Source organism: Calypte anna, chromosome 1, assembly GCF_003957555.1.
Source record: "Calypte anna isolate BGI_N300 chromosome 1, bCalAnn1_v1.p, whole genome shotgun sequence".
Taxonomy (NCBI): domain Eukaryota; kingdom Metazoa; phylum Chordata; class Aves; order Apodiformes; family Trochilidae; genus Calypte; species Calypte anna.
The window spans coordinates 82,224,316-82,251,882 of NC_044244.1; the positions used below are offsets into that span (position 1 = coordinate 82,224,316).

The 27,567-nt window shown below is 43.8% G+C and overlaps 1 protein-coding gene across 1 annotated transcript; it reads right to left on the reverse strand.

Moving 5' to 3' along the window:
- Positions 1-11,440: 11,440 nt before the first annotated feature.
- On the reverse strand, positions 11,441-27,102 carry LOC115598331 (protein spire homolog 1-like). Its single transcript, XM_030450749.1, has 15 exons — positions 26,985-27,102; positions 26,150-26,181; positions 25,507-25,671; positions 24,609-24,734; positions 24,258-24,323; positions 21,329-21,490; positions 19,226-19,294; positions 18,626-18,755; positions 18,090-18,195; positions 16,724-16,818; positions 16,036-16,187; positions 14,769-14,891; positions 13,570-13,634; positions 12,775-12,823; positions 11,441-11,464 (listed from the first exon to the last, which is right to left on the reverse strand). The coding sequence occupies exons 1-15, from the start codon at positions 27,100-27,102 to the stop codon at positions 11,441-11,443; spliced, it is 1,482 nt and encodes a 493-aa protein (XP_030306609.1).
- Positions 27,103-27,567: the final 465 nt, after the last annotated feature.

Below are 27,567 nucleotides of genomic sequence, written 5' to 3' on the forward strand. Positions count from 1 at the left end.
GAGGAATAACTGACTGCACAAATATGGATATGGAACTACTGGAGCTGAGGCTTAGTACAGATTAAAAACTGAACTGTTTGTCATCAGTGCTTGGAAAAGAAAAAAAAAATTAAAAAAAAATTATGTGGGCTAATTAGATACAGACCAGAAGAAAACAAGAAGCATAAGCAGAGGTCTAGAGAACATCATCTAGGAGGAAAATCTGAAAGACTTGGTAAAAGTCAGCCTTAAGACAAGACCATGGAAAAGCAAACTTCTTTAGGCTACTTGAAGATTGCAACAAGGTGAGGAAAGAACTATTTAGTTCTGTCTGCCTGAAACTGAGAAGTTTAGAAATAACAAAAAGCTTATACTGCAGTAAGAAAGACTGAAACTCAGTGTTACAAAAATATGCATTTATAAAATACACATGAAGTGTCCAGGTATGAAACCTCCCTAAGTGGAGAGCTTCAAGAACAGGCTGTCAGGAATAACAGATCTCCCCTTAGGGATCTGGAGGGGGAACAGAGATTTGGGGTTAGTTTGCATCTCTTCTGAGGGAAGCTGACTGAGGAGGTGGACTGGTGAGGGTCCATTTTAAGTGGAGGAACTTGTTGGGACTATTCAGTGGAACAGGCAGAGAGGAGTGCTGGAATGTTTCTCTTTCCCCCTTCTTCAGTCTTCTCCCAAAAATTTCCATTCCCCTCTGCACAGAGCCTGTTTCCACTTACTCCCCTTGTAGCCTCTTACCTGCTGTTGGTTTCAGTGGTCTTTTTGCCCTTCCCCTGCTGCTGCAGCATGCTTGAAGAGCAGGAGGGGACAGTCCAGACTATTTCTGTCCTGGGGAGATGCAAGGGCAAGTGAGAGAGCACTGAGAGGCCTGGAGTTAGGGCTTGCTGTTCCCAGTGCCAGTGGCGGGATGGAATAAGGAGACAGCTGTTCCTGCTGCAGCCTGCAGCCAGCACTGGAGACAGGAATGGAGGGAAATGCCTGCTGGAGGTGGGAAACCTCCACACGTCCCCAACAGCAAGCTGAGACTGTCTCCTTGGCTTAAGGAAAGTGAAAGACTGCAAGACTGGCACCCAGAGCAGCTGCCCGTGCTGCCTCGTGCCTTAGAGCATCTTATCCATCCCAGTGCGAGGGGTTTTTCTCAGATGGTGGATGTTAAATCCAGCCCGATTCTCTGCTCTGATCATAACAAGGTTCTTACCCTAGTTACAGGGCAGCAGTGTAAATAGAAGATGACTGGTGACCACAAGAGAGGTAGATAGGATAAACTGAGGAGGACAGAACTCAAAAATTCACTGTCCTGTTGCTTCTGTATTATGAAAACCTGCATTTGAGAATGAAATTGCATTGTGGGGAAGCACGGTTCTAGGAGTAAAACATATAAACCTATGTGTCATCCTTGGGTGGCAGAGTAGGGGTTGTTAAGGTGTTTATATGCACAGATTAGTTGCAGGCACATCGCTGCCATCAGTCACATCCACCTTTTCTTCTATATTCCCATACTGAATTCAAATTGTATCCTATCCTCTGCTGTGAGGAACAAGCACTTCAGGAGCCCTGAAATTGTGCTTTCTGTTATTTCAGATCAGGATGGAATAGACTCAGCATTTCAGCTGCTAAGTGGCACCTGAATTGCTTTGAATTGTGTGTGTATTCTGTATACTAGGACCTACAACATACTCTTCAAAAAAATATAACTCCACTGCTTAAAAATTTAACATTTATGAATAACTCTAATGACCAATAGAGAGCTCAGGATAAAAATTTCAGCTTATGTAAGGTGGCTGATTAAGATTTTATTGAAAGAAACAGAGCCAGCATTACCAACTAAGCAACTCACCCTATAAACCCACAGAGTCCAACTTAAATCATTTACTTACTAAGAAAGATTAGTTCTAAGGGTTTTCCTAGCCTTTTGGGTATTCACAGATCGTTTGTTCAATGGTACTTGCTCATGCTTTGCTAATTATTACTAGTAATCATTTTGTGTTGTATTAGCAACTCAGCAGAAATACATTTACGAATAGATTACCCTTGTCTTTCATTGTATGTTTTTCCTGGCAAACCCCATCTCTGAATATTTGTTTTCATTCAGCCAAACATCAGTGATATACAAAGGGGACCTAGAGATGTCACAACACAGTATATGCAGCAGACTACATTCCTATGGGTCAGATCCTCTTCTAATGTCAATTAGCATTAAAAATCAATGGTGGTGCAACAATTTCACAGGTAAAATAATCCTTGTCCCACATTCCCGCCTCATGGCCCGTGTCCAGAGCACATGGCACCACAGACCCTCCTGCTTCATCTTTGGCACCAGCACAGGACACTTCATCACCATGTGATTTGGCAGTACTGACTCCAGTCAGGTGCACATCTCCTTGGTGAGGATGCTCTCCCTGCATTCCAGGGTAAATAAACACATTCAGCCAAACCCTGATGCAGCCAGAGAGAAGTGACAAATCCTTAAGAGGCAAAAGGGGCCTCATTGTCAGAAATCAGAAGAATCATTTCGTGGTTACAGTACCCTTCAGATATACTGATCCAACTTGAACTCTCAAATAAAGACACTAGGAGTGATATATTAGCTATTCTGTTTCAGAGACTGACCACTTGAGAGAATGTAGCTCCCAGAGGAGCAACACAAGGGCTTTTGAAGAGGTTGGCTGTATTTTCTTCCACTTAAAACTGGGAGAGGTGAATAGCTGGTGAAAGTGGGGAGGAGATTGATAGCTTTGGGAACTGCAAGGCCCTCTCCCTATGTGGGACAGCCTTGGTACAGACAGTCAGCTTCAAGCCTGACCTTTCCCCCCCTGACCTGTCGGTAACCCTAACCCTGACCTTGGAAGCATCACCCCACTCCTGGGGGAATAACAGTTTAGGGAATAAGGGAAAATATGAGTGGAGATCAGGTCAAGATTATTTAGTCTCCAGGAGAAGACAGGCTGTGAGGCGTGTAGAAGCTTGATGTCCTTCTGATGCTTTGGTATTCACAGTGCTCACACAGCATTAGCCCCAAACATGGTCTGGGACTACTCCCCTGCACTTCTGGATGGAGCCTCCTCTGCTGAGTCCCCATCTTCATTGTGCTTTGGATGACATGACAGCAGTCAGACCACATCCCTGATGGAATTTATTGAGTCATCTTCTTCAAAAGTCATTAAGATCCAAAAGAGGCTCTCTCCAGAACCCAGTGTTTCAGCAGCATGAGCCCCAAACCCATCTTGTAGGTTTCTGCTTCCCCCTGTAAGAAAACCCCCCCACTTGCCTAGAAGCTGCCTCCCCCCCTCTTTTTCTTTCTCATAACCAGCTATCGTTCACCGTCCTGTTTCTGTAAAACATTCTGCACACATGGCAGCTGAGGGGGGGGGGGGAGCCAAGGGGCTGGTGGAAGCCACTCAGATTTCACATTTATTTAATAGCTGTGGCTGTGCTTGTTTGATTTATCTTCACACATACGTTTGACAGATATGGTCTCATAAAAACTCCACAGAGTAAAAACACCCAAAAGGCCTGCAGCCATACTGTGCTAGCATGCAGTCTGGCTCCAGCTCCAGAGCTAAGCTCTGAGATCAAGCTTGCTGCAGTAGGCAACACCCCTCAGAAGGAAAACTTTTGAGTATACAATACACCAAACACAGGGTGCTTAAGTGTAGCTCGACCCAAGTTCCCAAGGTGGTGGTGTCTCAGCAAAACATAAAAAGGTCCTGATTTCCTCTTATCTTGAAATCCCGCTGAAGTTTTATATAAATTGCTATTTCAAATATACTTCCATTTGGGTGGCTAATCTCATCCTTCCCCTGAATCCTGTGGGATACAGCAGCGTTCAGAGCATTTCAAGAGAGCTTATGATTTTTTAGCACCTTCAAAAAATGTCTCCCAAGTTGCAGCAATTAAGGAGTAAGTCTATTTCACCCCTTCCTTGCAAAGGCCTTAGGAACTTGCTGGGTTTGTATTATTCCTAACCTTACCTTAAAAAATTGAGGTCTTATTTAATGAGCCCGATTCATACTGTCACAGCTCTGATAAATACATTTTCACTGGAGTGGAACTGTGCCTTTGTACAATTTGTGCACAAAGAGGCTATTATATAGTTTGGGATATAGGCTCCTCAGAAGCACAACCAACTGTAACATATGCATTATTTCACAGCAGTTTTTTTTAAAGGGGAGCACACCTGAAACTCTCATTCCCAGCATCCAGACAGGCAAAGTGGAATAGCTGTAAATGAAGTCACAAGCGCGTTAATGTTGCTCAAAGGTAGGACTCCAGCTGCATTCAGGTGGTGTTTTATTACACATATAAATAACAGCCCTCCCAGGTCTCAGAGCTGGCAGCACTGTCTGGAAGAAGGAGCTTAGGGCTGAGAGTGAAAGACCTTGTGTTCCAACCTGCTGCTGCTGTGGCTGCTTCGTTTCTTTATACGTTACTCCCAAGCATAAAATAAGGTTCCTAACACTTACCTGTTACACAGCAATAGGACAGATCTTGCTCTGTTAACAAAAGTGAATGTGAAGGCCTCTGTATCTGGCCCATGATTATCTTGGCTAGCTAAAAACCACTGGAAATCAGTAGGAGAAAATGCAAACTGCTTCTTTGTGGGCAGGTAAGATACCCATGGTTCCCACTCTCATTAGGGATGATTTTCCTCAGCTGTAGAAATGTCATCATTTCTGTTTTAGGTAAGCAACTAAATAGGATGCAATGAAGGCTTGGAGGCCTCATGTTCTTCTGACTTCAGATAACTTGGTTTTGTTTATGGGTATCTGCTCTTCTGGTGGTCTCCTAGCTGTGATGCAGGGTCAGTTATTCCCTTGGTGCCACACACACAGTTTTCGTGGTCACGCTGAGCAGCATCACCCCATTCACACTCCATAGGTGCAGCTCAGCGCCTGGCAGGGAGTTATTTTCCAAGGGTAAAGATTTCCAGGCAATGGTTCCCTCTCTTCTTAAGGACAATTTTTCACAGCTATTGAAATACCATCTTTTCTGGTTTAGGCAAATAATTAAGAAGTTTGCAGACACCCTGCCTTCAGGAAACACTCACTGACTTTCCTGTTTTCTGAGGACACTGGACAAGGATTGCAGATCACTGTTCATCATGACCTGGCTTTTTCTCCTCTTCTTGCCTTCTTGCTGGCAGATGAAAAAATTAATTCATCAGTAGTTTCAAGGGCTGGAAGGGACACTTCTCCATAGGCCAGCCTCACACCACAGACTTCTTTCTGGGGGTTTGTGCCATTTGAGCAGAGAAACCTCACACCACGGACTTCTTTCTGTGGGTTTGTGCCATTTGAGCAGAGATGACTCGTGGGCAGTGTATTCATGACAACATCTGTTCTTACACACATCTGCATCGTTATGCACAGGTGCCACATAAGCTGAGCAGTGTCTGGGCATGGACTTGAGCATCCATGACGTATCTTGAGCTGTTGCAAACCAACAGCAAACACTCATGGCCCAACACACTTTCTTTATGAAAGCAGGCCAGCCTTTGCAAGAGGCAGGACACAGCAAGCTCCTTCAGAAAGTTGCGGGCAACGTGGAAAGGCAGGTCCTTGGGAGCACACAAGATGAAATAACCACATATGAGATCTGGCTATCGTAAGACAAGAGACTGTATCTCCTCTGCATAATTGCAGAAAAGGCGGCCACCCTCACACTGACAACATAGCCACCAATATTCAGCATTTCCATCCCTTTTTTTTTTTCCATTGTGGACAGCTACAGAGCTGCAAGGAAGGTACTGACAAGCAGTCAAGGAATTCAGCTGCTGGTTGACTACGCAGGACTTGGGAGCTGGAGGGTGAAAGCGATGCATGGAAATTAACTTAATTTTAAACCGCAGGCAAGAGAAGAGACTTGCTAGCAGTTACTTAAGAGAAGCTGCTGACTGTTTAAATACCATTAAGAAGATTAATGTCGGCCCACAGAACCACTGAAAAATTAGGGTTGAAAGAGACCTTGAAAGGTCAGACCAGTCCATCCTGCTACCCCAAGGCAAGATCACCTAAACCTTGGACATCTCTGACAGATGTTGCTTAACTTGATCTTAAAGCACTCCACTCCCCAGGCAGTCTATTCTTTATTATCCCTGTCATTAGAAAGTTTTTCCTAACATCTAAATTGAGTCTTTCCTGCTGTGACTTAAGCCTTCTTTTTTCTTTTTTTTTTTTTTTTTTTCTCCTCTTCTCCATCACAGACAAGGAGCAAAGATTATGTCCTTTTATGTGCTTAAAGACTTAGGCTCTCTCCTCCTCTGGGTTAGAGAATTCCAGCTCTTTCAGGCTTCCTGGGTAGGTAATGGTTTCTTGATTTCCGTTCTTTCTCCCTGCTCTCAGCTGGGCTGGATCCAATTACTTCACATCTCTCCTCAACTTTTTTTCCACCACTTCAACACCATGACATAGTGGGCTCACGTTCAGCTTTTTTTCCTTTTCCTGAAGAATTGCTGCTTCACCCATTCCTCCCTCCTCTGTGCTTGGGAAGTTCACATTGTGGCTCCAGTGTACAGTCTTCCACTTACCCTTAGTCTACTGCCTCCTGCTTCTTCCAGACCATTTCCCCAGTTTGCCCACATAGTTTTTATGTCTAAACTTGCCCAACGACACATCCACAGTATTACTTCATGCATAAAATATGACACCCTTATCTTTACCCTTTGTAACAAAAGAAAACAAAGCCAAACTGAATAAGACATGGGGTGAAACCTTACTCAAAACAACTTTTCAAAATGAAGGTGCTGGCAGTGGCGTGCTGGATGAGGTGGTTCAAGTAGGTTTGTACCCACTTTCTAGAGGACTGTGTCTTCCCTGCCGCCTTGGTGTCTGCACCAAGCACCACAGAAAAGGTGCTGCAGCCAGGTCTTCTTCTACTTCTCACCTGCTTTGTACTTTGCTGTGTGTCTGACCCTGCTCTTTTTGGCCCCCATCCACCCCACCACCATCCCCCAGGCCCAGACTCCTGGTGGAAAACCAGGGACTGGGGCTCGGGGGAATTCCACACCAAAGGAAAAAAAAAAAAAAAAAAACGGGAGTATAAAAAATATCTGTTGTTTCCTACAAGTTCGGGATGGAGCCCAGGCATTAACGAAGCCCGTAACTCGCACTGCGTAGGCAGACCGGTGGCCTAACCCCGCGCCTACCCGGGCCCGGTGGCGGCCCGTAGCTGCCCCCTGCCGGAGCGGCGCGGCGGCGTTTGCCGGCCCCGGTGGAGGCGCGGCTGAGGAGGGGCTCTCTTAACCGGAGACAGATCTCCACCCTTTGCTCCCGGTGCCACTGTCCTGGCTTCTGCCATTACCAGTAATATTAATAATAATTAGACTTCACATTTTTTCAGTCGTGAGGCTCTTCTGGGATAGGACTAAAGACTGGTGCCGTGTTTTAAGGTACAGGGGGCTGTGGGAGGGGACCCAGAGCCTGGATGCAGATTGCTTTCTGCCAAAAGACCCACATCCAAAGGCAAGCTTCACACAGACACAAGACTGGTAACTAGAATCAGTTAACTCCTAGCAGAGATGATGAAAAGAACTAACAAGAGACTAGAAAACAGACCTAATCCTACAGTGTGCTCACAAAAGGAACACTTTTTTCCAAGCCACTTTTCTCCAAACCATCACTTTGCTCCTGAAACAGCAGGTTTTGCACAATCACCTCCACATCCCTGAAGAGTGCTGCTCTTCGTGCCTTCAAGGCTTGCTCCCACATGTGTTCCACATGGGATTCTCCCACTCTGCAACTCTCTGGGTTGCCTGTTGTCTGTTCCACCCTGCACTGTGTGTTTCCCAGATAAGGCTCAGTTTCCACTCCATCTGAAGTGCTCTCTTTGGCAAGGGAATGGAAGCAGACAAGAGGAGATGACGAGGCTCTTTTGGCTGTGTTTAAACAGATGTGTACTTCTAGTAAGCCTGCCTCAACAAGCTGCCATCGCTTGCCAAGATCAAGAGCAATAGCTGCACAAAGGAGTCCATGCAGGACTGGAGGCCATTCCTGTACAGGGTACAGAGGTTTGACTAGCCCACTTAAGAGCCAACACTGCCAGTAAAGAGCGGTGATGTGAATATGTGCCTTCCAGATAGCTCCCCAGATCAGGAATAGGCAGGGAAGGTCAGGCTGCCCCTCAGTATCCGCTCCTCTCTCAGCCCTTTATCTGTTTGCTTTGCAGTGTGGGATTTTTCTCATCCCACCCATGGTCACAAGATAGGAAAAGGGGAGGCCAGTGAATAGAGCCTGTGTGGCACCACAGCAGATGTGCAGCAGACAGAACCTAGAACTGCCTTTGCTCTCCTGGTACAGGGAAGTCTGCCTCAGTGCCACCCTCTTTCCATACCACTGCACTCAGGCTCTGAGAGGCACTTTGGGCTTGCAGATTAATTAAACAGGCTGATCTCAGGTAGTTCAGATAGAGCAAAAGAAATGAGCTCACTCAGTGAGTGTCCAAGAGCACCTCATGCCCCCGGCCCCATGCTGTGCCCCCCTTGCCAGCAAGTGCAGCTGCCACTTGGCTGCAAAGCTCCCTGATAAGGGATACGTGCCCCCCAGCAGCACCAGTGATTAACACATGGGCAGGCTGCACCCCTCCTAATTGAAGGAAGAGGAACACTTGAAATTGCTCCAAAAGGAAGCAGATGTTCCAGCTTCCCCATGTTCCTTTACTTGCCATGCTTGCCCAAACCTGCAGGTAGGCTTCAGCTTGCAGACAGGCAGTTTAGAGGAAGCAGAGTTAGGCTAGCACAACTCAAATGAAGGTATTGACCCTTCTGGCAGTTTGGATGCAGATTTTGGGTTCAGCTTAAACATGTCTTCCTTTCCTTCTCCACTACATCCAGGAGTACTGGCCCTTCTCAGCCATTTTTTTTTCTTCAATATGGCTCATTCCAACTGCAAGTTCATGGTTTCCTCCAACACCATCTAACCAGGCCCTGCAAAACACACCAGGCAGAACACCACCAGAGCAACTACACCCCCTCCATAGAGGCAGTTCCTTGGGAGAAACAGAGACACTATCCAATCTCTTTTTTTGGTGTAGTTTTGTTTTGTTTTAACCACACAAAGAATTTACCGAAATGCTTTTAGTTTTTCCAGAACGCCACGTGTGTAAATAGCCCAGTTTAGCTTAGGGCAAAGCTTAAAACCAATCCATAGAGAAAGAATATTTCCAGGACAACCCTCTGACCCACAGGTAATGATGTTGAGACATATTATATACTTAGTGACAAGCACAAAAGAGCTCCAACAGATACCAAAAAAAAAAAAAAAAAAAAAAAAAAATCAAGCTTCCTAAGCAACCAGATAGAGCAGGCAGCCTGACAGTCATTGCTACAGCATTACATGAATCAGAGCAACTTCACATGCTTTTTTAACTGAGTTTCTAGAAAGGGGAGTAAATGTTTGCAAAACACATGGTGATGCAATCACATCTGAGAGTTCCATTTTCCAAGCTGTCAGACCCCACGAGGTGGGTGCAGCACTGTCACATCTCACAGAGTGAGCACAGCTCCCCAGAAATAGGGGGCAAACAAAATATCACCTCCCACGTAGTGGGCACATCTCAATGCCCCACAGAATGGACACAGGTAGGGTTCCCCAGAGCGGGGGTTGACCCAGGGAGATTCGGACTGGACCCCCACTCCCTCAGAGAGTAGCCTGGGCCCAATCCTTCTCCTCCTCTAATTAATGTCTTTTAACAACACATTCGGAGAGATTAAGTTTGGGAATTCTCTGTGCGGTACTCAGGAGTGAGGTTATTACCCAGGAGGTTTGTATAAAAACACAATTTTTAAGTAAAGTAATATTATAAAGCATGTGCGATTACAACTAGCAGAATTATAAAGGATGGTACTTTTGAAGCAACGGATTACAATTTAGTAAAAATTAAGGAGGTTGTCAAAAGAACAGGTTACAACTAATAAAACAAAGCAATTAGTAGTAAAACTTAAAGATAGAAACTATGTTGCCCTCATGTACCCAGAAAAGGTTAGAAACAGACAGAGAGAGAGAGGAGGAGAGAGAGAAAGATAAGGAAGAGATTGAGAAGATATCACCACGCTTGGATCTAGTGACAACCTTGGTAGGAAGTTCAGGTCCTTGGATGTCGGGTGTTCATCCAGCATTTCAAGTGTGCCTCTTTTATGCTACCTGACCCCCCCTTTTTTGTGGAGGGGCTTTGGCGTATCTTGCAAAGCCAGGTGTTACTTGGACCCTCCAGATGGGATGACAGCAACAACCCTTATTTCTGCAGGTGTGCCCTCTCCAGTGGCCTTACCCAGGGCACACACAAGATCTAACTCTTCCTCCCAGGGTGCAGCTTGCCTGCCCCTGACCCTCATGGAATAAGGACAGTGTCCTGCCTGTCAGGATGGCCATCAGGCAGCGCTCCCCTTGCAGGGACACTGTTCAGCTTATTGCGATGGCCACTGAAGGAGGGGCTGCTCCTGTGAGAATGGGGCTTTGTTTATCAGGGTGGTTACCCAAATGGGGGTCTCTCCTTGAGAGAACAGAGTCCAGATGGCTATCGAATGAGGCCTCTACCCAAGCAGTGTCCACTTTGTCAGGGTGTCTGTTCTGAGACAAATATTCTTGTTGGGATTCTACACAAGCCTTTCAGGAATAGAAGTTTTAGATTGAAATCTTTCCTGCACTCGTTACATAGGGCAAAGTCTGCTCAGCCATGAATGCAAATGGTCCACAGAACAATGACAACTGCAGGTGCAAAGAGGCAGTTAGTGCTTCAACATTTATTTTCCCTAAAGACACATAAAAGAATTAGAACAGTTCTAAAAACCGCAATGCTTTATAATACTTCACAACACATAAATGCTAGCTGTGCTTCCTGCTTAGACTAACCAGCAGGGAGGTCTCCTACTCAGGCCTTTATGTCAGTAGGTGCATAAAGCTGTTTCATTTACATTGCAGAACAAGTGACAGGAGAAATGCATGGAAGAGTCACTCCCGTTCGGTTCTAGGCCAGGAATTTCTCCTGAGAGGGATGTTCTGCTGTTGACTGGAAGCCATTTCCAACAGATACCTCTCACATTGTGTACAGATGTCTGCTGTCAGCCAGCCTGCCGTCGTCCCCGTGTAACAGCACAGAGGCTGTGCTTGGCAATGGGGTTCCAAAATGACAGGCACACTGGAGTGAGAGAGGGAAAAAGAAAAGCAGGAAAGCTGACCTGGGTTTCTACTAGAAGGTAGGGTGCTCTTCCACCCTTTCCCAACACATGATCTCAAACTGCTCAGTGATTTAGCTAAATGCCCAAGTTTTGCAGAACAGGAAGTTCCACTTAAGAAAGCTACAAAGCACCAGAACACCTTCATTTACTGCCACCTTCTCTCTCTTGACTGTAGATCAGCCAAAGGACTAATGATATCTGTGGTTGATCCAATCTTATGGCCACAACCTTATGCTGTAGGATTGGGAGGTTTTTTCCATCCTAAACTATGCAATGCCGTCACTCAAAACTCTTCTTCAGCACCTGCATTAGAAAACAGACCAAAGCACTGCCCCACACAGTCAGCTTTGGTAGTGAACACTGCCCCTGACCCTGATTTTTGGCAACTGAAGTACAACTTTGAACTAGAAACTGTTGTGACTATTTTGGCTAAATTAAAGAATGATTCCAGAGGGAAAAGACACCCACAGTGTTCCCACAGTGGAATATTCAACTGATTTGGAATTAAGAGACTAAATGTTACCAGTACTAGATACTGTACTTTCACTCACAAGGTCTGTTTTTTCTACCCACTTTTTCTGAAAGTTTCCTTTCTGGGGACAGACAGGGAAGGGTGTCTATATGACTGAGAAACTACTTGTGGCATTACTCTGTCACTTAGACCATTAGCATATTTTATTTCTAGGTATAACAGGCTTTGTCCTGAGTTGTAGTGCCAGATCCCTAGCTGTGGGGGATAGAATATAACCAGGTCTAGAAAACCTTATACAGATGAAGTTGTCACAAGGAACTTTCTATGCATCAGGTAATACAGACACACTTCTGACTCCATGTCAAAAACCTGAGAGCTAAGAAGCAAAATGTATTTCAGAGCACATACACACTCTCAGAGCAAACCCACAAAGCTTTCAGAGAACTGTAGACTAATTAGACCAGTGGCTAACCCAGTCAATCAGCTTAATATTCAACTGACAAGCACAATACTGCATACTGTTGCCTGAATGTTTGTAGACTTGCACAACAAGAAACTGCTGCATCTTTCAAGGTAAAAACAGAACATCCCTGTTGCAGCTTACCCAAACTCCTCCCAGTGCTCTATTTCATGCAGCAACTCTGAGCTCTTCTGCTTTTGAGTAGCTGGGTCTTCCTCTCTGGAGAGTCTCAAAAGTTTTAACAAGTGAAGTGGGAGATGTACACATGTTCTGAAGGGCATGGACATCTATAATAAAAGCACAAGTCACCTGAGTTCTCAGGGAAACACATCCTCCTATTTAGCAGTAACATTTGCATGGCATTCAATTGATTTATTGGTGCACTTAGCAGATAGTCATTAATGCAGTGAACTTCCTGACCCTTGTGTAAATAGAGCACAGAGTAATCCCAACCACTTTACACAGGATCAAAGAAAAAGGAACCACAGTTGTTTTAGCTGAGTACAAGAGATGCCTGTGGTACCATGACTGCTTTTGCACCTTGTAATAATCCTTCTTCAATTTTCTTAGAAACGAGCTAAGGGGTAGACCTGAGGTATCAGTTAAGGAAAGCTTCCTATGGCTAAGTGTGGTGCAGGGAAAGCAGAAAAGGTGGAAAAAAAAAATTGAAAAATCACATACTCTTGTAAAGACTAGACTTGCCTTGATGCAGCAGTCACAGCAGACAACACTAAGAGAAAAAAAAAAAGTTACCACCATTATCATTTAAGTAAAGCTCAGCAGATACCAATCTTGTTGCTAAGGGTGACTTTCCCAAGCAAGTCTTAATTTGTGATTGTGGCACAGTCACTTGATGGGAAAAGTGAGCAAGCTTAGAGCTCTCCTATTCTGTTTGCTAGCCCTCCTATTTATGCTTTTTTAGATAATCTGAAATATGTCAGCATCCAGAGCTTGATGGCTTTATCTGCAAAGGCATCCACTACTTTTCACTTGGGCAGCTACTCTGTTCCCAATGGTTATTTGTTGTTTTTAATCAGTTCAGTGCTTCACCACTCCCATGAACAGAAAACCTGTTACAAATAAGTCGATACAAGTAGGTCCAACTCATTTCCCAGTCATCAACAGAAGATTCTGGTAAAGAACTTCTCCCAGAACCTGCTCAAGCCCTTAAATGAAGTTCAATGCAACCTCTAAAGCAAAATGCAGAGTGATCTCAGAGAAATTGAATCTAATATTTGTACAATAAATTTGGTTATTGTTAGCTTAGTATTAAGAGTTAAACTTGAGACACCACTTCAGAGGCAAGTTTTTCCACATCCTCTGCAGCTGTAGACACTTCAGCCTGGATTATGGAAAACTGAAGGGCTCTGCAACCTGTTCCTATCCAGTACTGCAACTGTTTGAACACCAAGGACTGCCAGTGCTGTTATTTCACTCTTTTCTCCCTCCTCACTCAGTCCCTTTGTACCAGCTCACCTGCTGCAGAGGTGACAGCTGTAAGGCCACTTAAGCAACATCTGCTTATGGCAGCTGAAACAGATCTGTGGAGAGGAAAGTTACTTGTGAATGCCAATGGGAAACATCTTTGTACCAACAGTATCCACTGCCTGCCAAAGACCAGGCACATAAACCCAGCTTCTAAAGGCTTTAGATCCACGTACAATAACAGAGGTCCAAGGAAGGATGGCAAAGACACAGAAAGTAAAAGCAAAAAAGGCAAAAAAAGAGTCTTATTTGTAGGCCAGTGTTTTTATGATGCAGAGGTTCGGGGCAGCTGCCAGAAAACAGGAGTTTAAAAAAAGGCTCTTGAGCAAACAATAGCGGTATTGTGCAAGAGTGTAACAGTAGCTAGTTAAGAGACAGGGAAAAAGAGAGACATTCTTTGAGGTAGACTGCAGCAATCCCAAAGAGATTAAGTCAAGGCAAATCTGAATCCAATCCTGAAGCAAAAAATGAGTCATAAGGAAGCTGATGAGTTGCTTGAACTTTATAAAAAAAGAACACATTCATATACAGCTGGCAGTCAGAAGTGATATTATCTTCAGAAGTAGAGCCTGAGAAAGCTAAACGAACTTCAGCAGCAAGAAGACAAAGGGGGTAAGAACCATTTTAGAATAGGCAGAGAGCAGGCAAATTAGAGCAGAGTTGGTAAGTAAGGTGAGAAGAAAGCAAGCATCAGACAGGTTGTGGAAGTAGCGAAGTTCTGATAGGAGAACCCCTTAGCTCTGTCTACACCGGTAAAAAAGTGAGACCAAGAAGCTGACCTTTAAGCCAAGTAGCACAAATAGCCTCCCATCTGTGTTGCCAAGGGCTTGTACTCATGAGATCTGTTCTAGAGGGGCTGCAACTGCCCCTCTACAGGAGACTCCGTGAATAAACCAGTGGAGTTAAACAGTGAATATCAAACAGTCCCATGCTGCAGGTCATTCCCTGTACCCTACCCTTGCATCCACTTAGCAAGGTGGCCTGAATCAGCACAACTCAGGTGTGGGAGCCTGAGTTCAGAACCTTTCCTTCACTGTTCAGCAAATCCCAATTAATAACTTTGTGATTTCAGAGCTGTATGAACCAGGTAAGTTAAGGCAAAGAGAACCACAGCATTTCAGCACTGAGGGCCATGAAGCCAGCCTGCTTTTGAAAGAGCAAAGACAACACAAAGGGGAGAGGAAACATACCTTCGCTCTTGGAAAGGCACCTCCTTGGAATAAGCCTTGCCCTTCCAGCACCATCATTGTATATCTGGTTCCAATCAACTCAGCAATGGTTGGTGATGGCCACTTGGTAGAAAAGTGGCAGTTCTATAAAAAGAAGTTAAGCATCAGAGAAAGCTGAAGGAAGCAAATATCTGGGGAGGTCATCCTCAAAACCTTTTTGGGTCCCAAAAAGAGTCAGGAACATTTGTCCCCGAAACTCAATTCTGCCAGTGATGGGGCATATGAGTTGGCCTTTCAGCAATTCTAGCTGATAAACTACTAGAGAAGGCTGTTGCAACAGTTTTCAAGAACCTTTATGACACCTCATTGGGGAAGCAAGACCCTCAGCAGTTAATACCATTTCCAGAGCCCCAGTCTCTGGGGGACTTAACCCTCTGGTACAGACCACAGCACAGATGGCACCTCCTTCTCTCCCAGGTACAGGATCCCTTCCCACAACACAACACTCTTGCCTTCTCTTTCCTAAAACCCACTGGTTTCACACAATTGCAGCTTTGGTCTGGTGCTTGACCAGGAGAGACAACAGTGCATTTATCCTCAGGTGAGTAGCCCAACCTACCTGCATCCCCCACCATTGCTGAACAAGGACATCATACAGGGATATGGTCAGTTTAGAGACTCTCCAGAGATGAGGGATGCAGAAGGAAAGGAGACAAGGGCATGTCACCTTTTGTTAGGTCAGAACAGGGTAAGGCCATGAATCAGAAGGGTGCACAGAAGCACACAAAACCCAGCACGCAACAGTCATTCAGGCTGGATGGCTTCAGTACTGCATATATTTAGAAGTCATGCTGGGCTATCTACATTTTGTCAAGCACTTTTTTTGCTTTATTACAGCTTAAAGGATTTCTCTGAACTTATCAGAATCTGGAAAGAATCAGGGGAGATAGAGAACGCAGGACAGTCCCATTGCCAACTACAGTGTGCTTGAGGAAGCCTTGACAGGCACTTTCAAGTAATGCAGTGGTATTTTTCTCATCTTATATGAAGAACAACTTTATTTCATGTAATTCAAACTGGGAAGCCTCCACAAGGACACTGTAGCACCCAATCTTCTCTTAAGCTGTCTTCAAGGAGACAAGACCACCTCAATTTAAGATCAATATACCATATGGCCTAAGATAAAAACCACAGAACATGCTTACTGCTGGTACAAGGATCAAGGTGCAAGCTCTGGTCATTACCAGATGTATCAGACCAGGCTTGCTAGCCAACATGCCAGACTTACAAGTTCCTTGCTTTGAAGGACTCTTTCTAAAGATTTGGACCTTCCTCTGGAAGGAGGCAGCTGCTGTTGGCCAGCATCCAGGAAACCATTATGTTTAGTATCTCCTAGTGTGGGTGTACTCACAGAAAGACTTGTGCCATCTGCAGGAATACCTGAGTAAGAAGAGAGAATTTTAGGGTGCGGAAAAACAAATGGAAGCCTCTAAGTAGTTACTTCAAAGGCTGAATTCTCAACAGCACTACAGTGCCTTCTGAAGGTAGCAAGGTTTACATCTCTTCCCCTCATCAGCTCAGACCACAAAAAGCAGATGTTACTGTAATTATGCTTGTCAGCAGGTAGGGATGAGGCTTCATTAGCACCATTAAGTTTAATAAAATCAAGTGGTGCAATTTCTACTTGACCATTTAAAGCACTTGTTTAGCTTTTTCAGTGAATTACAGTTAGGCCTTTGGGGACATCCTATCATTGTTTTGAAGTGGCAGGAACTACACAAGCTTCAGGCAGCCACTTAGGAATGATTTTCTAAGGGTACCTCCCCAAACTGCTTAGGTTTTAATGGAGCTTCTCTTTTAAAGTGTCTTCAGGTGATCAGAAAGTGTAGAGTGAGCCCAACCTATGGCTTTACAAACCCAGCAGGCTGACTGTACTTTTTCACCTGGTTCAGATGTGCAGCTAGAAGTGCACTGACCTCTGCTGATGCAAGATACTACTGATGGCCCAGTTGAGGCGAGCCAGGTGCTGGAAGGCAGCTTGGGAGTGGTTTCCTGTAGACCAGAGGACACGACCGTCTTAAGCTGCACACAAGAGACCCCAAGGCCACTTTTTCAGAAGTGCTGCTGCTACGCAAAACCCAGGATACCCAAGGCTGAACAGAAATGTTCAAGGCTCAGTAGAGTGAAATCAATGTGGTGCATTTAGCAACTTCATATTGCAAGAGGTAATAGGAAGTTAATTCCCCTCTCCCCAGCCAGGAAGCTCCAGCCAAGCTAGTGAAATTTCAAATTCATCTGTTCTCTCTTTCACTCAAGTTCAATGCAGATACTAGTCCCAGCTTAACAACATCCTCCCTATAAAACTCTCAGACAACACTGAAACCTTTTTCTTAGCCCCAGCTCACACATAGCAACACAGGAGGAACACTTCAAGAGTCTGTTTCTCACTAACCCAACTCAAACCCAACATTGTATCTCAACATAATTTTTTCTAGTTTCTCTAGGAAATTAATGTGATTATATGAGTCTCCATATGAAGCTCCTTCTACTTTAGCAATAGTACCTCAGCCACAGGGTTCTGAACATTCTTACAATTAGCAGTCTTGTGCAAATATAGGAAAGATTTTCTGCTTTTACTAATTCATATCCGTTTTCCTCAATTAAGCAACTGCATTTCAGACAGAAATATTTACAGAAAACAGATTCCTGCTTGTATGCCAGCGCATCTGTGTTAGACACGATGTGTTAGGGCTGAAATTCTGTTCCACAGAATTTCTGAATATGCTCAGTCTGAATCCCAGAACCAAGTAGTCAAGCTTTTCATGATCAAGCCAGGAGCTGGAGAACTCCAAGAATACGTATTGTGGTTTCTTGAAGAATGGCACTCCTGAAACTACTCCACAGGCAGAAGACTGAGGTTGCCTCCTGAGTATAAGTCAAGTTTTCCTTCCACAAGCTCAAATACCATGTTTAATGTAAACACATTGAGCATCAAATACCTTGCTGTGAGGTAAAAGTGGGAATAGTTCTAGCCCATATTGGCCAAACTCTTATGCATATTAAAATTCCTACAGGATCTCATTTTAAGAGACCAGAGCGGACCTTGGTTCTATAGACTGAAGTCATGCCACAAAAAGAAGTATTTAAATAAGGTAAGAGCTTCTGTAGAGGAAAGGGCTAATAGTACCACATTCGTTCACTTTTGAGAGACAAGATTGCCCACACTAGGATTTGAACCTGACATTGCAGGCTATGTGTGTGCTTGTAGATCTAATGCCTGAAGTAATTGTGCCTCTCCAGAGTCCTTTAATTTAAAGCCTTATCTGAACCCCTTGTCCCCACTGCTCTCTTGGTGTGTTGACAATTTTAAACTTGGTACTTACACTCTGGAGAGTTAAGAAAGTATTGCTTGGAGATTTCAAGACAGTATTTGGCATCACAAGCATTTCTGCAGGGAAGAGAGGGAACAAAAAAAATCCCATACACACAGACAAGATAACATACTGTGTATTGACAAGAAAATGACAAATGTGATACCCACATATCAGAATTTCATATTTTACTAGACTTGTCCCAATAGCTACACAATCTTTTTAGCTTTGGGTGATGCTCAAAACCTTGCTCTCTCACAAATTTGAACATCTCAAAAAAATGGTAAACTGAAACATCTTTGGAATGTTAATAAGCCACAACAGCTTTTTTAGAGAGAGCTATTCTTGTGTCACACCACTGCTATCAACACAAATTTATATTCCCACCTCCCTTGCTTTATACATGCTATAGAAAGATAAGTGTATTTTCATTTCAGAGGCCATCCATTATTTGCAATCAATACTGACTTCACCTGCATGCTGGGTATGTCACTGAGTGGCAGGTACCTTTGGGCCTGCTCCCATTTTCCCTTGCTGCTGCCGATTGAAGCTTCTGCTGCTGTTTTATGTCTGTCATGAGATGCTCATGCCAGCTGGACCCCAATGGCACACACTCGTTCAGCTTCCTCTCCAGCACCTGCAGGCAAGGCATAGCACCAGAAAGAGACAGTGGATAGAACGAAAAGACAACTGGTGACAAAATGGCATTGTCTAACAAGTTCCTCTCACTCAGGAAGGCATTGGGCCTTGCAAAAAGAGACACAGGAGAGAACCTTTAGATAATGCATAGCAGAATACTTTAGCATGTCTCAAATTTGAAACTGGGACTGCTGGAGTACTTCAGGACCACAAAGTGTTCCAAATGAAAGAAGCAGTGGAGGAAGTAGAGAGACTGATTGTCTTTATCCCACAAAGTTGTGACCTACCATTTTCCTAACCCCCATGTTTAGCAAGAGGGCTTGCACAAAAGTTAAGTGCTATTAATACTTCCCCCTCACAGATCCAAACCAGTAGATAAGACAGGAGCTCTATATTCCTAGAAAACATTCTGTTCACTCCAGAATAATTATGTAATGCTGTCATTAGACATGGCACCAGGTCACCTACAGGTTTTAAATGAGACTTTGGAGCAGCTACATCATCTTTGAGGGTGCTGTGGTTTTGCTTGATGATCACCTGAAAGAGCAGAAATTATTCTTATGCAATAATTCCTTCTCTACTTCTGGTACATCCTTCCATTCACTTTGCCAGTGAATGATGCAAGTCAGGATTTGGGAATGTGGGAGGTGGTGAAGTGATTGGGAAGTTTAGAATGATGTGGCTTATATGGGCTTTTGGTAGAGGCAGATTTGCCTGTGGCAAACTAGAGGCAATCAGAAGCACTACACAGCCCTTTGGGACTTGCACAAGAAGCACACAGCTTTCTAGCCCCGGTCAGCCATAAACTGCTTTGAGGAACGACTGGAAAGGATGTACTCACATTTTAATGTCAGAAGGGGTCCTAACAAGCACCATGGTCACATCACATTCATCAGTGAGAACTCATCTCCAGGGAGGAGAGTAATTGAATGGGTTAACAAGACTGTCACAAGAACTGTAGCACCAGCAGGCAGCTGTATGCATAAACTAGAGCCCCAGAGACTGGTTTATAGCCCTACATAAACTAAAAACAATGCCATTATAGAATTGCAGGGCAGGTATACATGTGAGGCAGACTGTCTCCCTCATCAAGCCCTGTGTTTGATACATAGGGAGGAGCTGACAAAAAAAAAGAAAAAAAAAAAGGAAGCAGCTGCACATGCATGTCTTCAACTCCCTTATTCACTTATTCTTACTTTCAGGCTATGCCTTTTACTTTCTCTGGGTGTACAACTTCAAAACACGTGGGAATGCAGGTATAACAACACTACAGCTACCCACACAAGCTGGGCTTCCATTCACTTGCAAATTAGACCACTGCTTGCTACTTAAGTTTTAAAATAGCTTTACAGATGGGGAAAACCTTGTTTAAGAGATACCTGAGCAGTAGTACTCTATGCTTTCTTCTAGCCCTTCTGACTACTACTCTTCATGTTTGTGCTTCTCGTCGACCACAGGAAAAAAAAATAAAATCAAGACCCAGTTCATCCTGCCACCTTGAGTTGAGGTTCTGTACTGCACAGTGCATCCATACACAGTACATAGCAAGGAACACAAGTAGTTACGATGTTTTGTTCCCCCCTCCATTACTATTAATTTATATATCAATATATAATCTCCAGAAAAATGCTATAGCCTTATCTGAAGTCTGAAGCCACAGTCAAGAAAAGCAAGAGCTGGGGGCTTATAGATGTGTAGTTTAGCTGAGGCTTTTAAACCCCGTGCACTCTAGCAGCACCAACAAGGAAGAAAAAAGTCTGATGTCTAGTGTGGTATGCAAAATGTTCACTTTTTAAAATATTGTTCTTTATTACAAGTAGAGTTGCGTCTCATCTCCTGCCAAGAAGTCTGCTTGCAAAGCATGCCAATGCCACAAAGCCTTATGCCAATGTTTTAGATCTGTTCATCATTTCCAGCTCAAGCTGCAGCAAGCCAATGGCATCAAAATCCTTTAGGAGACACCACAGACATTTTTGTATCTGGTCACCTTCACCAACCATTTACATTGCTGGAAGCCCCTAGAACCCAAGTCAACTTTTTGCACTGACTATAGTCCTGCTATACATCATGCACACTTGCAAGGAGCCTCTGCCTAACGCTGAGTAAAGGACTCACTCTAAAGTGCCTTTGCACTTTCACACAGTCCACAAAATCCAGGAAGGCAAGGAAATTAGGAAGAGATGTTAGGCACAGCTCAGCTCAAGATGTCTAGAGGACAAGAGTATTCAAGGTGGAAAGCATAAGCAGGTAAGGGTCTGTTTTGTGAAACTGATGCCTGCAAGACAGTGTAATTGCTCCTGGGGAAGGGAATGGCTGACCCCTGAAAAAAGAAAACGTTTACTACCCAGGTCCATGAAAGCATTGCTCTCCCTGAATCACAGTGTTCCTGGAAATGAAGGACTTGGGTGGACAGTTAGGGTGATCTAATGTTGAGCTGCAGCTGAGAGGGAGACCCAGATACTTCTGCGCTTGGAAGTGCCCTTGAGAAAGACAGGTTTTTCGAGAAGAGGTCTCAGTAACTACTGCTTAGAAATGAGGTAGGACAGGTGATTTCAGATTCCAGTTACTCACCTTCCTAAGGGTATACCTCTTATGCTGAATATCATCCAAAAGTAATTCATAGGGAGAACGGATGCTTTCTTTTGGAGGCACGTGGCGCCGGGATCGCTCCGTGGCCTTGCGCAGCCTCACACCATTCTCCAGTTCATGGATGATGCTGGGCCACAGGGATGCCTGGGAGACACCAGTGAGGGACAAGTCAACAGCTGGCTAGAATGCACACAGCAGCATCCCCTTCCTCTGTGCAACAGGGCACACTTAGCAAATGAAGTAACACAAAAACAACCCCTTCAAACTCACTTGCAGATCAGTGAACAGAACTAGACTGAGAACTCATTCTCTTTGTGGAAGTTAACTTAAAATGAGGGATCTGGGAACTGGCTCGCCAGGTTCATTCCTCAATTTTGTCATTAACTTTATGACTTTACTTCAGCAAAATACAGCTTCTGCTGCCACATAGCTAGAACCATTTCTTGAATGCCAACTTCCTGGCACCTGGAGCACATGCAGGGTTTTTTTTATACTGTTGGACCCTGTGAAGCACTGGGAAAGATATACCAAATCTTACCATTAAAATCCTCCGAACTTCAACAAAGGGTTGAAGAGTCCACAGACAAAAGAGGAAGACAAGAGGAAAGGGATCTCATATTTCAACTTTCACAGCAGCATATGTTAGCAGTTTCAGCCTGGAGATGCAAATTGATAACTCTGACATCTGCCTATTCTGTTCCTGTATTAATACCTGAGGATGCTCAGGCATGCAGTATAGCTCAACAAAAGTTTAAGACAGGAGCAAAAAAAATTCAACTCAATAGCATGTTTAGACAACATTGTAATGGAAGTGTAATGTAAGTCAACAGCTTATCTGGATCCCAAAGGCAAATTGAGTAAGAACAAATGATTGTACTATAAACAGAGAAAGGGAAGCAAAATATTTTAGAAAGCCTCAGAACAAAGCTTCCGACCCCTCTTCCTTTTCCACTTACAGAATCAAGAATCTTCTCTCAACTTATTCCTTCAGATATCTTGGTATAAAGATGGAAGAAATTGATGCAAGCTCTGACTGATGGCCGCCCTCAAGGAGACTTTTTTTTTCTGTTGGATTGTTTTAGTATGGCTTTGGTACAGTCGTATCTGAACTCCAGAAAACAGGAATTAATAGACAGAGACCATATACCAGCTGTATCTGCAGGGCTATATTTATTGCGTAGGAGAACGCACAAACCTCTCTGGGGAAACTGGTCACTATTAAAAGCCTTTGAAAGAGCTTATTCTAAGCCATTTGCACTTTCTGGAGCTGTACTTATTTGACATGGCCACAGAACTTGACAGAAATATGACTTGAAGGCAGACTTCTGTACTGTAATATTGGCACCTTAGTTTCAGGACAAGAATTGTCTTCAGCTGGCCATTTCAGAGCAACTTGCACACACAAAATATTTTTCAGATGTAGGTGACATCACTATCACTCATATTCTTTCCCTACTGACTGGATCACTGCAATTATTCTACTTGGACCATCCCATGTATTGACAAACTCCAAACTTTCCAGACTTGTGCAAAACAACACAAAGTGCTACAGCTCTCCAAGCCCATCACACTCAGTTCAATAGGTAAGTGAAAGAACAGCTATGCTCCTAGGGGTCTCACTGCTTGGATTTCAAGGTAAAGATTGTCTTGTGACACATATGGATAAGCTCTTCTGAAACTGTACAATCCTACATACCATCAGCCTGTGCTAAGTGTTTCTTTCAGAAGGCCTGTTTTGTAGCATTCAGCTTGAGAAAGTGTGGTCCATAGAGAACATTGGCTACCTGGCACCACTCAAGACATCAGCTCTAATCTGAGGGGTCCTAGTGAAGTGACCATCCTGGTTATTTTAAATTCGAGAGTTTGTCAGAGCAACGCAATCAGCTGGTGCTTAGGGACTTGGAAACTTAGAGGCAGAGGGTTTGCAACAGGATCCTGCTTTTGGAATCCATGTCTCCTGAAGGAGCAGAGGCCAAATACACTGGCCTTCAGGCCACACTGCAAAGCCCATGTATTTATTCATGTATTCCCTGCAGAAAAGAGCTATAGCAGTTGATGAGTTTGTGGTTTGAGATAGCTTGCCAGTTTATTTTAATAGATCACAAACTGAGAATATGCCCAAACACACAGTTCACAAACATTTTCATACGAATAGTTTGAGCGTGCTTCAAAGCAAGTATTATTTAGACAAAGGGAGCGAGTCCACGAGTCTCTTGGGGCTTGCTGTTTGTCTCCACAGACTCCAGACTACAGTGCATTTGTTTATGCCGGGCAGAGCTCCAGCCAGAAGAGCTATTTGTTTCTGATTGAGCCTTGGCTGTGTAGGGCCTTGAAAAGAACAGAGTAAATTGCTTTCTCTGCCCCAAACGCAGAGCCAAAGATCTATGGAAGGACAGACTGGAAGAACAAGAAAGGCAGGGAGCAGAAGGTAGGAGCTAAACCTCCAGCCTCACCCTCCTTCACTCCTTTGAGCTGCTGTAGCTGCACAACCACAAGGATGGACAAGAGCTACTGGCCTCAAGTCTCCTCCAGCCCTGAACCAGCACAGACTCCACATAATAAGGGCAAACTAGCACACTCCAGTACTATCACTAACAGGAGAGTTTTCTGGGAGTTTTCAGTCCAGCTACAAGAAAGAAACTGACTGCTTTAGGCAGGTGTGTCAGCACCTGCCAAGAGCTAGAGTTTGAGCCTCATTTGCATGAAGAAACTGCTTGTGGACACTTTCTCCAAAGATTGCTTCCAACTTCATTTTTAGCAGTGGTTTAAGTTGAACCACAAAGGCACTCTGTAGAATAAGTGTCCTACAAAGCTTTAGTTGCATTCCAGTTCTATTTTCCATAGAAGAATCAATGGAACGATTCAGATAGCAAAGGCAGTACCCTCCTCCCATAACAAAAGAATGTCTTACCCCATTTTTTTCCTTCTTCTGACAGGGATTTTTCACCAAATCTTCCACATCCATTTTTCTCAGACTCTGAGAAGCAAGCACATAAGGTAATTTCCTTGCACTGTTTAGTGATTTCCTGTCTGTCCATTATAAATTACTAATGTCAACCTGAAAAGCCTAGAAGCCCAAAACACCCAAACTTTCCAAAGCTACAATAAATAACTAATGCAGTTCAGAGACAGTAGCCTTTCACATCATGATAACAGACTTTCAGCCAGGTACTCCATTTCTAGGGCAATGGGAAGGTTACTTTAGAACTAAGAGTGTGTGAAGGTTGAAGGAAAAGCAGCTAAAGGGTGATCCCAGACACACCTCTTTGGAAGTCTGGATGATGGTCACAAGCTTCTGTAGTTCCACATATTCAGTAAATAGTCTTCCGCAGGTCATTTTATAATAGCTGGTAGCCTCAGAAGGCCTGGACAAGTGCTCCTCACAGACCTGAAAGAAATGCAACTATTTAAAAGAGATCTTGTAATGAAAAAACATAGTAGGATAGAATAAAGCAAGATTCTGTTTTCTCAGTCCACGGTCAAAACGTCTTCCTCACAACCTCTTTCTACATTTTTTTTCCTATTACAGATGCAGCAGAACAAAGAAGCAAGATAGATGTCAAGTCTTATATTAATTACACCGCTACCTACATATATCTTTTAATTTATATATCTTGTATATATATTCATAAAGTGCACTTTGAAATATGTACCTGAAAGGGGAAGCCTCCAGTGCAGACAAAGAACAATAAAGCACATCAAGTGGAGCCACTTGTCCTGTTACTTTCCCCAGCCTTGATCAGACTGAGGCTTAGAAAATCTCTCATACCTTTAACTTACAGTTGGGAGAAAAACATTTGTTTGACTTGAGACATTCAAATCCTAGATTATGCAGAAACTGAGTGCTACAGACAAGTGACTTTTTTCAATATCCACAGCCTTCTAGGTATTGAATTGGGAGATTATGTACTGAAAGACTTTTAGCTGTATAGACACAGCTGCATGAGAGCCATGCTGTCTTGCTTTTTCCTTCTTTTCCATTTGCACTTGCACAGCCCTAAGATGGTTTTGCTTTTTCCCCTCTGATGGGAAAGCCACATTCTCTCTCTATGTCCTCCAACAAGCTAGCCAGCTTTATCCCAGAAATGGTCTTGCTCCTTGGTAAACAGCATTGTTCCATCAACTCCTCTCAGGTATTTATTAAGTAGGGAGAAGAAAACCTTGATAACATCCTGCAGGGTGGCTGCTGGTTTCATTGCCTCATTATCCAGTTTCAACATGATGCACAGCAGTTTCTCCAAATGATCGCTCAGTTCTCGCTCTGCTTGGCTGTCGATTCCCCAGTCCAGGGCTTCATAGATCGCCACTCCCAAGCACTCCAGCAGCTGCAGGCAGAAACCAAGGAAGCAGTGCAGCAAAAAGCATGGTGGAGAACTTCACAGCACTTCCTAGCTATGCCTGTAACCCTCCACTGCACCTCAGGGCTGAGCACATCTTAGGCTGTGAAAGGCCCAAAAGGCAGCTAGATAATAATTGTGCAGCCTGAGATACTCCCTAAACAAGCTCTTTTAACATATTTAAGAGCCCTTATCTAGCACCTCTGTTATTAAGACAACAAGACTGTGGGCTATTCCACAGCAGGCATTCACATTGTGCATGTTGTTTCTCAGTCCCATTACCTTACTGGAGCTCAGTCCTAACACTGTTTCATTCTCCAGATTGCAAGGGTCTTGAATCACTTTCGCAGGGAACAGCAAATTTAAGGACCTTGATAACTTCCAAAGACATCTGCATCTCCTGAGCTGGCCCTCACTACAGCAGGTTTATATGTGCACATATATGAAGGTGAAGGCCAAGGCTTACCTTGTCCTCTGAAAGCTGAATGCTGCCAACATCTGAAAAAAAAAAAAAAAAGGGGAATGGGGAAAAACATAACTGCACAGGCATTGAAAAACATTCTTTATATTCTCTGTCAAGAGAGAGAAACATGAAGAACTCTTAGTAATAAAGAAGCAAACCCCTCTGACTAAAGGCAGTCCCACCTGTATTTGTGCCTGTATTTGGGCACTCCTGGAAAGAGATACAGGATACTATTCTTATTGTGAGCGCTAGCCCCAACTAGATGCTGCCAGGTTCTTTTTTTGTTTGTTTGCTTATACCTATCTCACCACAAGGAAGGCACTAGATCTTTGTTTTCATTCTTTATTACCTGCTCTTGCCCCTACAAAGTCAGCCTAGCATTGACCTCTGCAGCAGTACAAGTAAGCAGGACAAAGCTCATTGCCACTTGCTGGTTACACATAGTGACAAGAAAAGGAAATTGTCAATCACAGATCTGTTGTCAGAGTTACTACAACAAAAGAAGCATACATTGGAAGATGAACAGAGAAGGGTATATAAAGCCCCAGGCTATTTATTTCAAATAATGTAAGTGGTGACAAACTTTCATCCTAGGTATTTGCTAGAACCAAATGACTCACTAGAGCATTATTAGAAAAATTAGTAGGCTTTGCATCTGTATTATCACTTATTTAAAGTCCTTTAGAACAAATTATAGGCAGCAAAACAGCCTCATAACACCATACAGAGAGGAAAGGAAAAAAGAAAGCAGGAAGAAAAAAAAAATCCCCACTTTGTGCACCCATTTCAGCACATTACAGGAACAGCTCTTGGCATTCTCAGCTACCTGTGCACTTACCAGACTTGGGGTACACCTTGAAGGAAGCAGTACCATCAGCATGAATAAAGATGCTTCCAGGACCTTTTATGAACACAGAATGGAGTGGTGGGTACAACCCCTGAGCCAACTGCTCCATTTTACAGCAACACTGAAAGCAGATAGCCCAGGCTTGCTCCTCGCTTATAGGATGTTCAAAACACCTCAGAATCTCAGCTAGAGATACTTTCGTGATCCTCTGCTTACACCATGGATACTCCATTTTTATCTTTACCACTCAGCTCCACTCTTAGCCTGGGAAGCTTACTAACCCCCTTTCCAGAAGAGGAAGGAGCTCCTAGCAGCCTTTTAACAGTTCTGCCTCCTGATTTGCTTTCACACCTCACCTCCCTACAGGTGCAACCATTAATGACAATTTTTTTTTCTATTTTAATATGTATTCATATGAGACTCCTTGAAAGGAAACAAAGTATTCAACAGAAGGCAATCTAAAGATATTACAAGACTATATAAAATTCCTGCTCAATTTAACTCCTTTGTTTCTAAAAAATGTAATGATGGAAATACCAATATTGGCAGGTAAGACAAGAGTTCCTTCAATTTC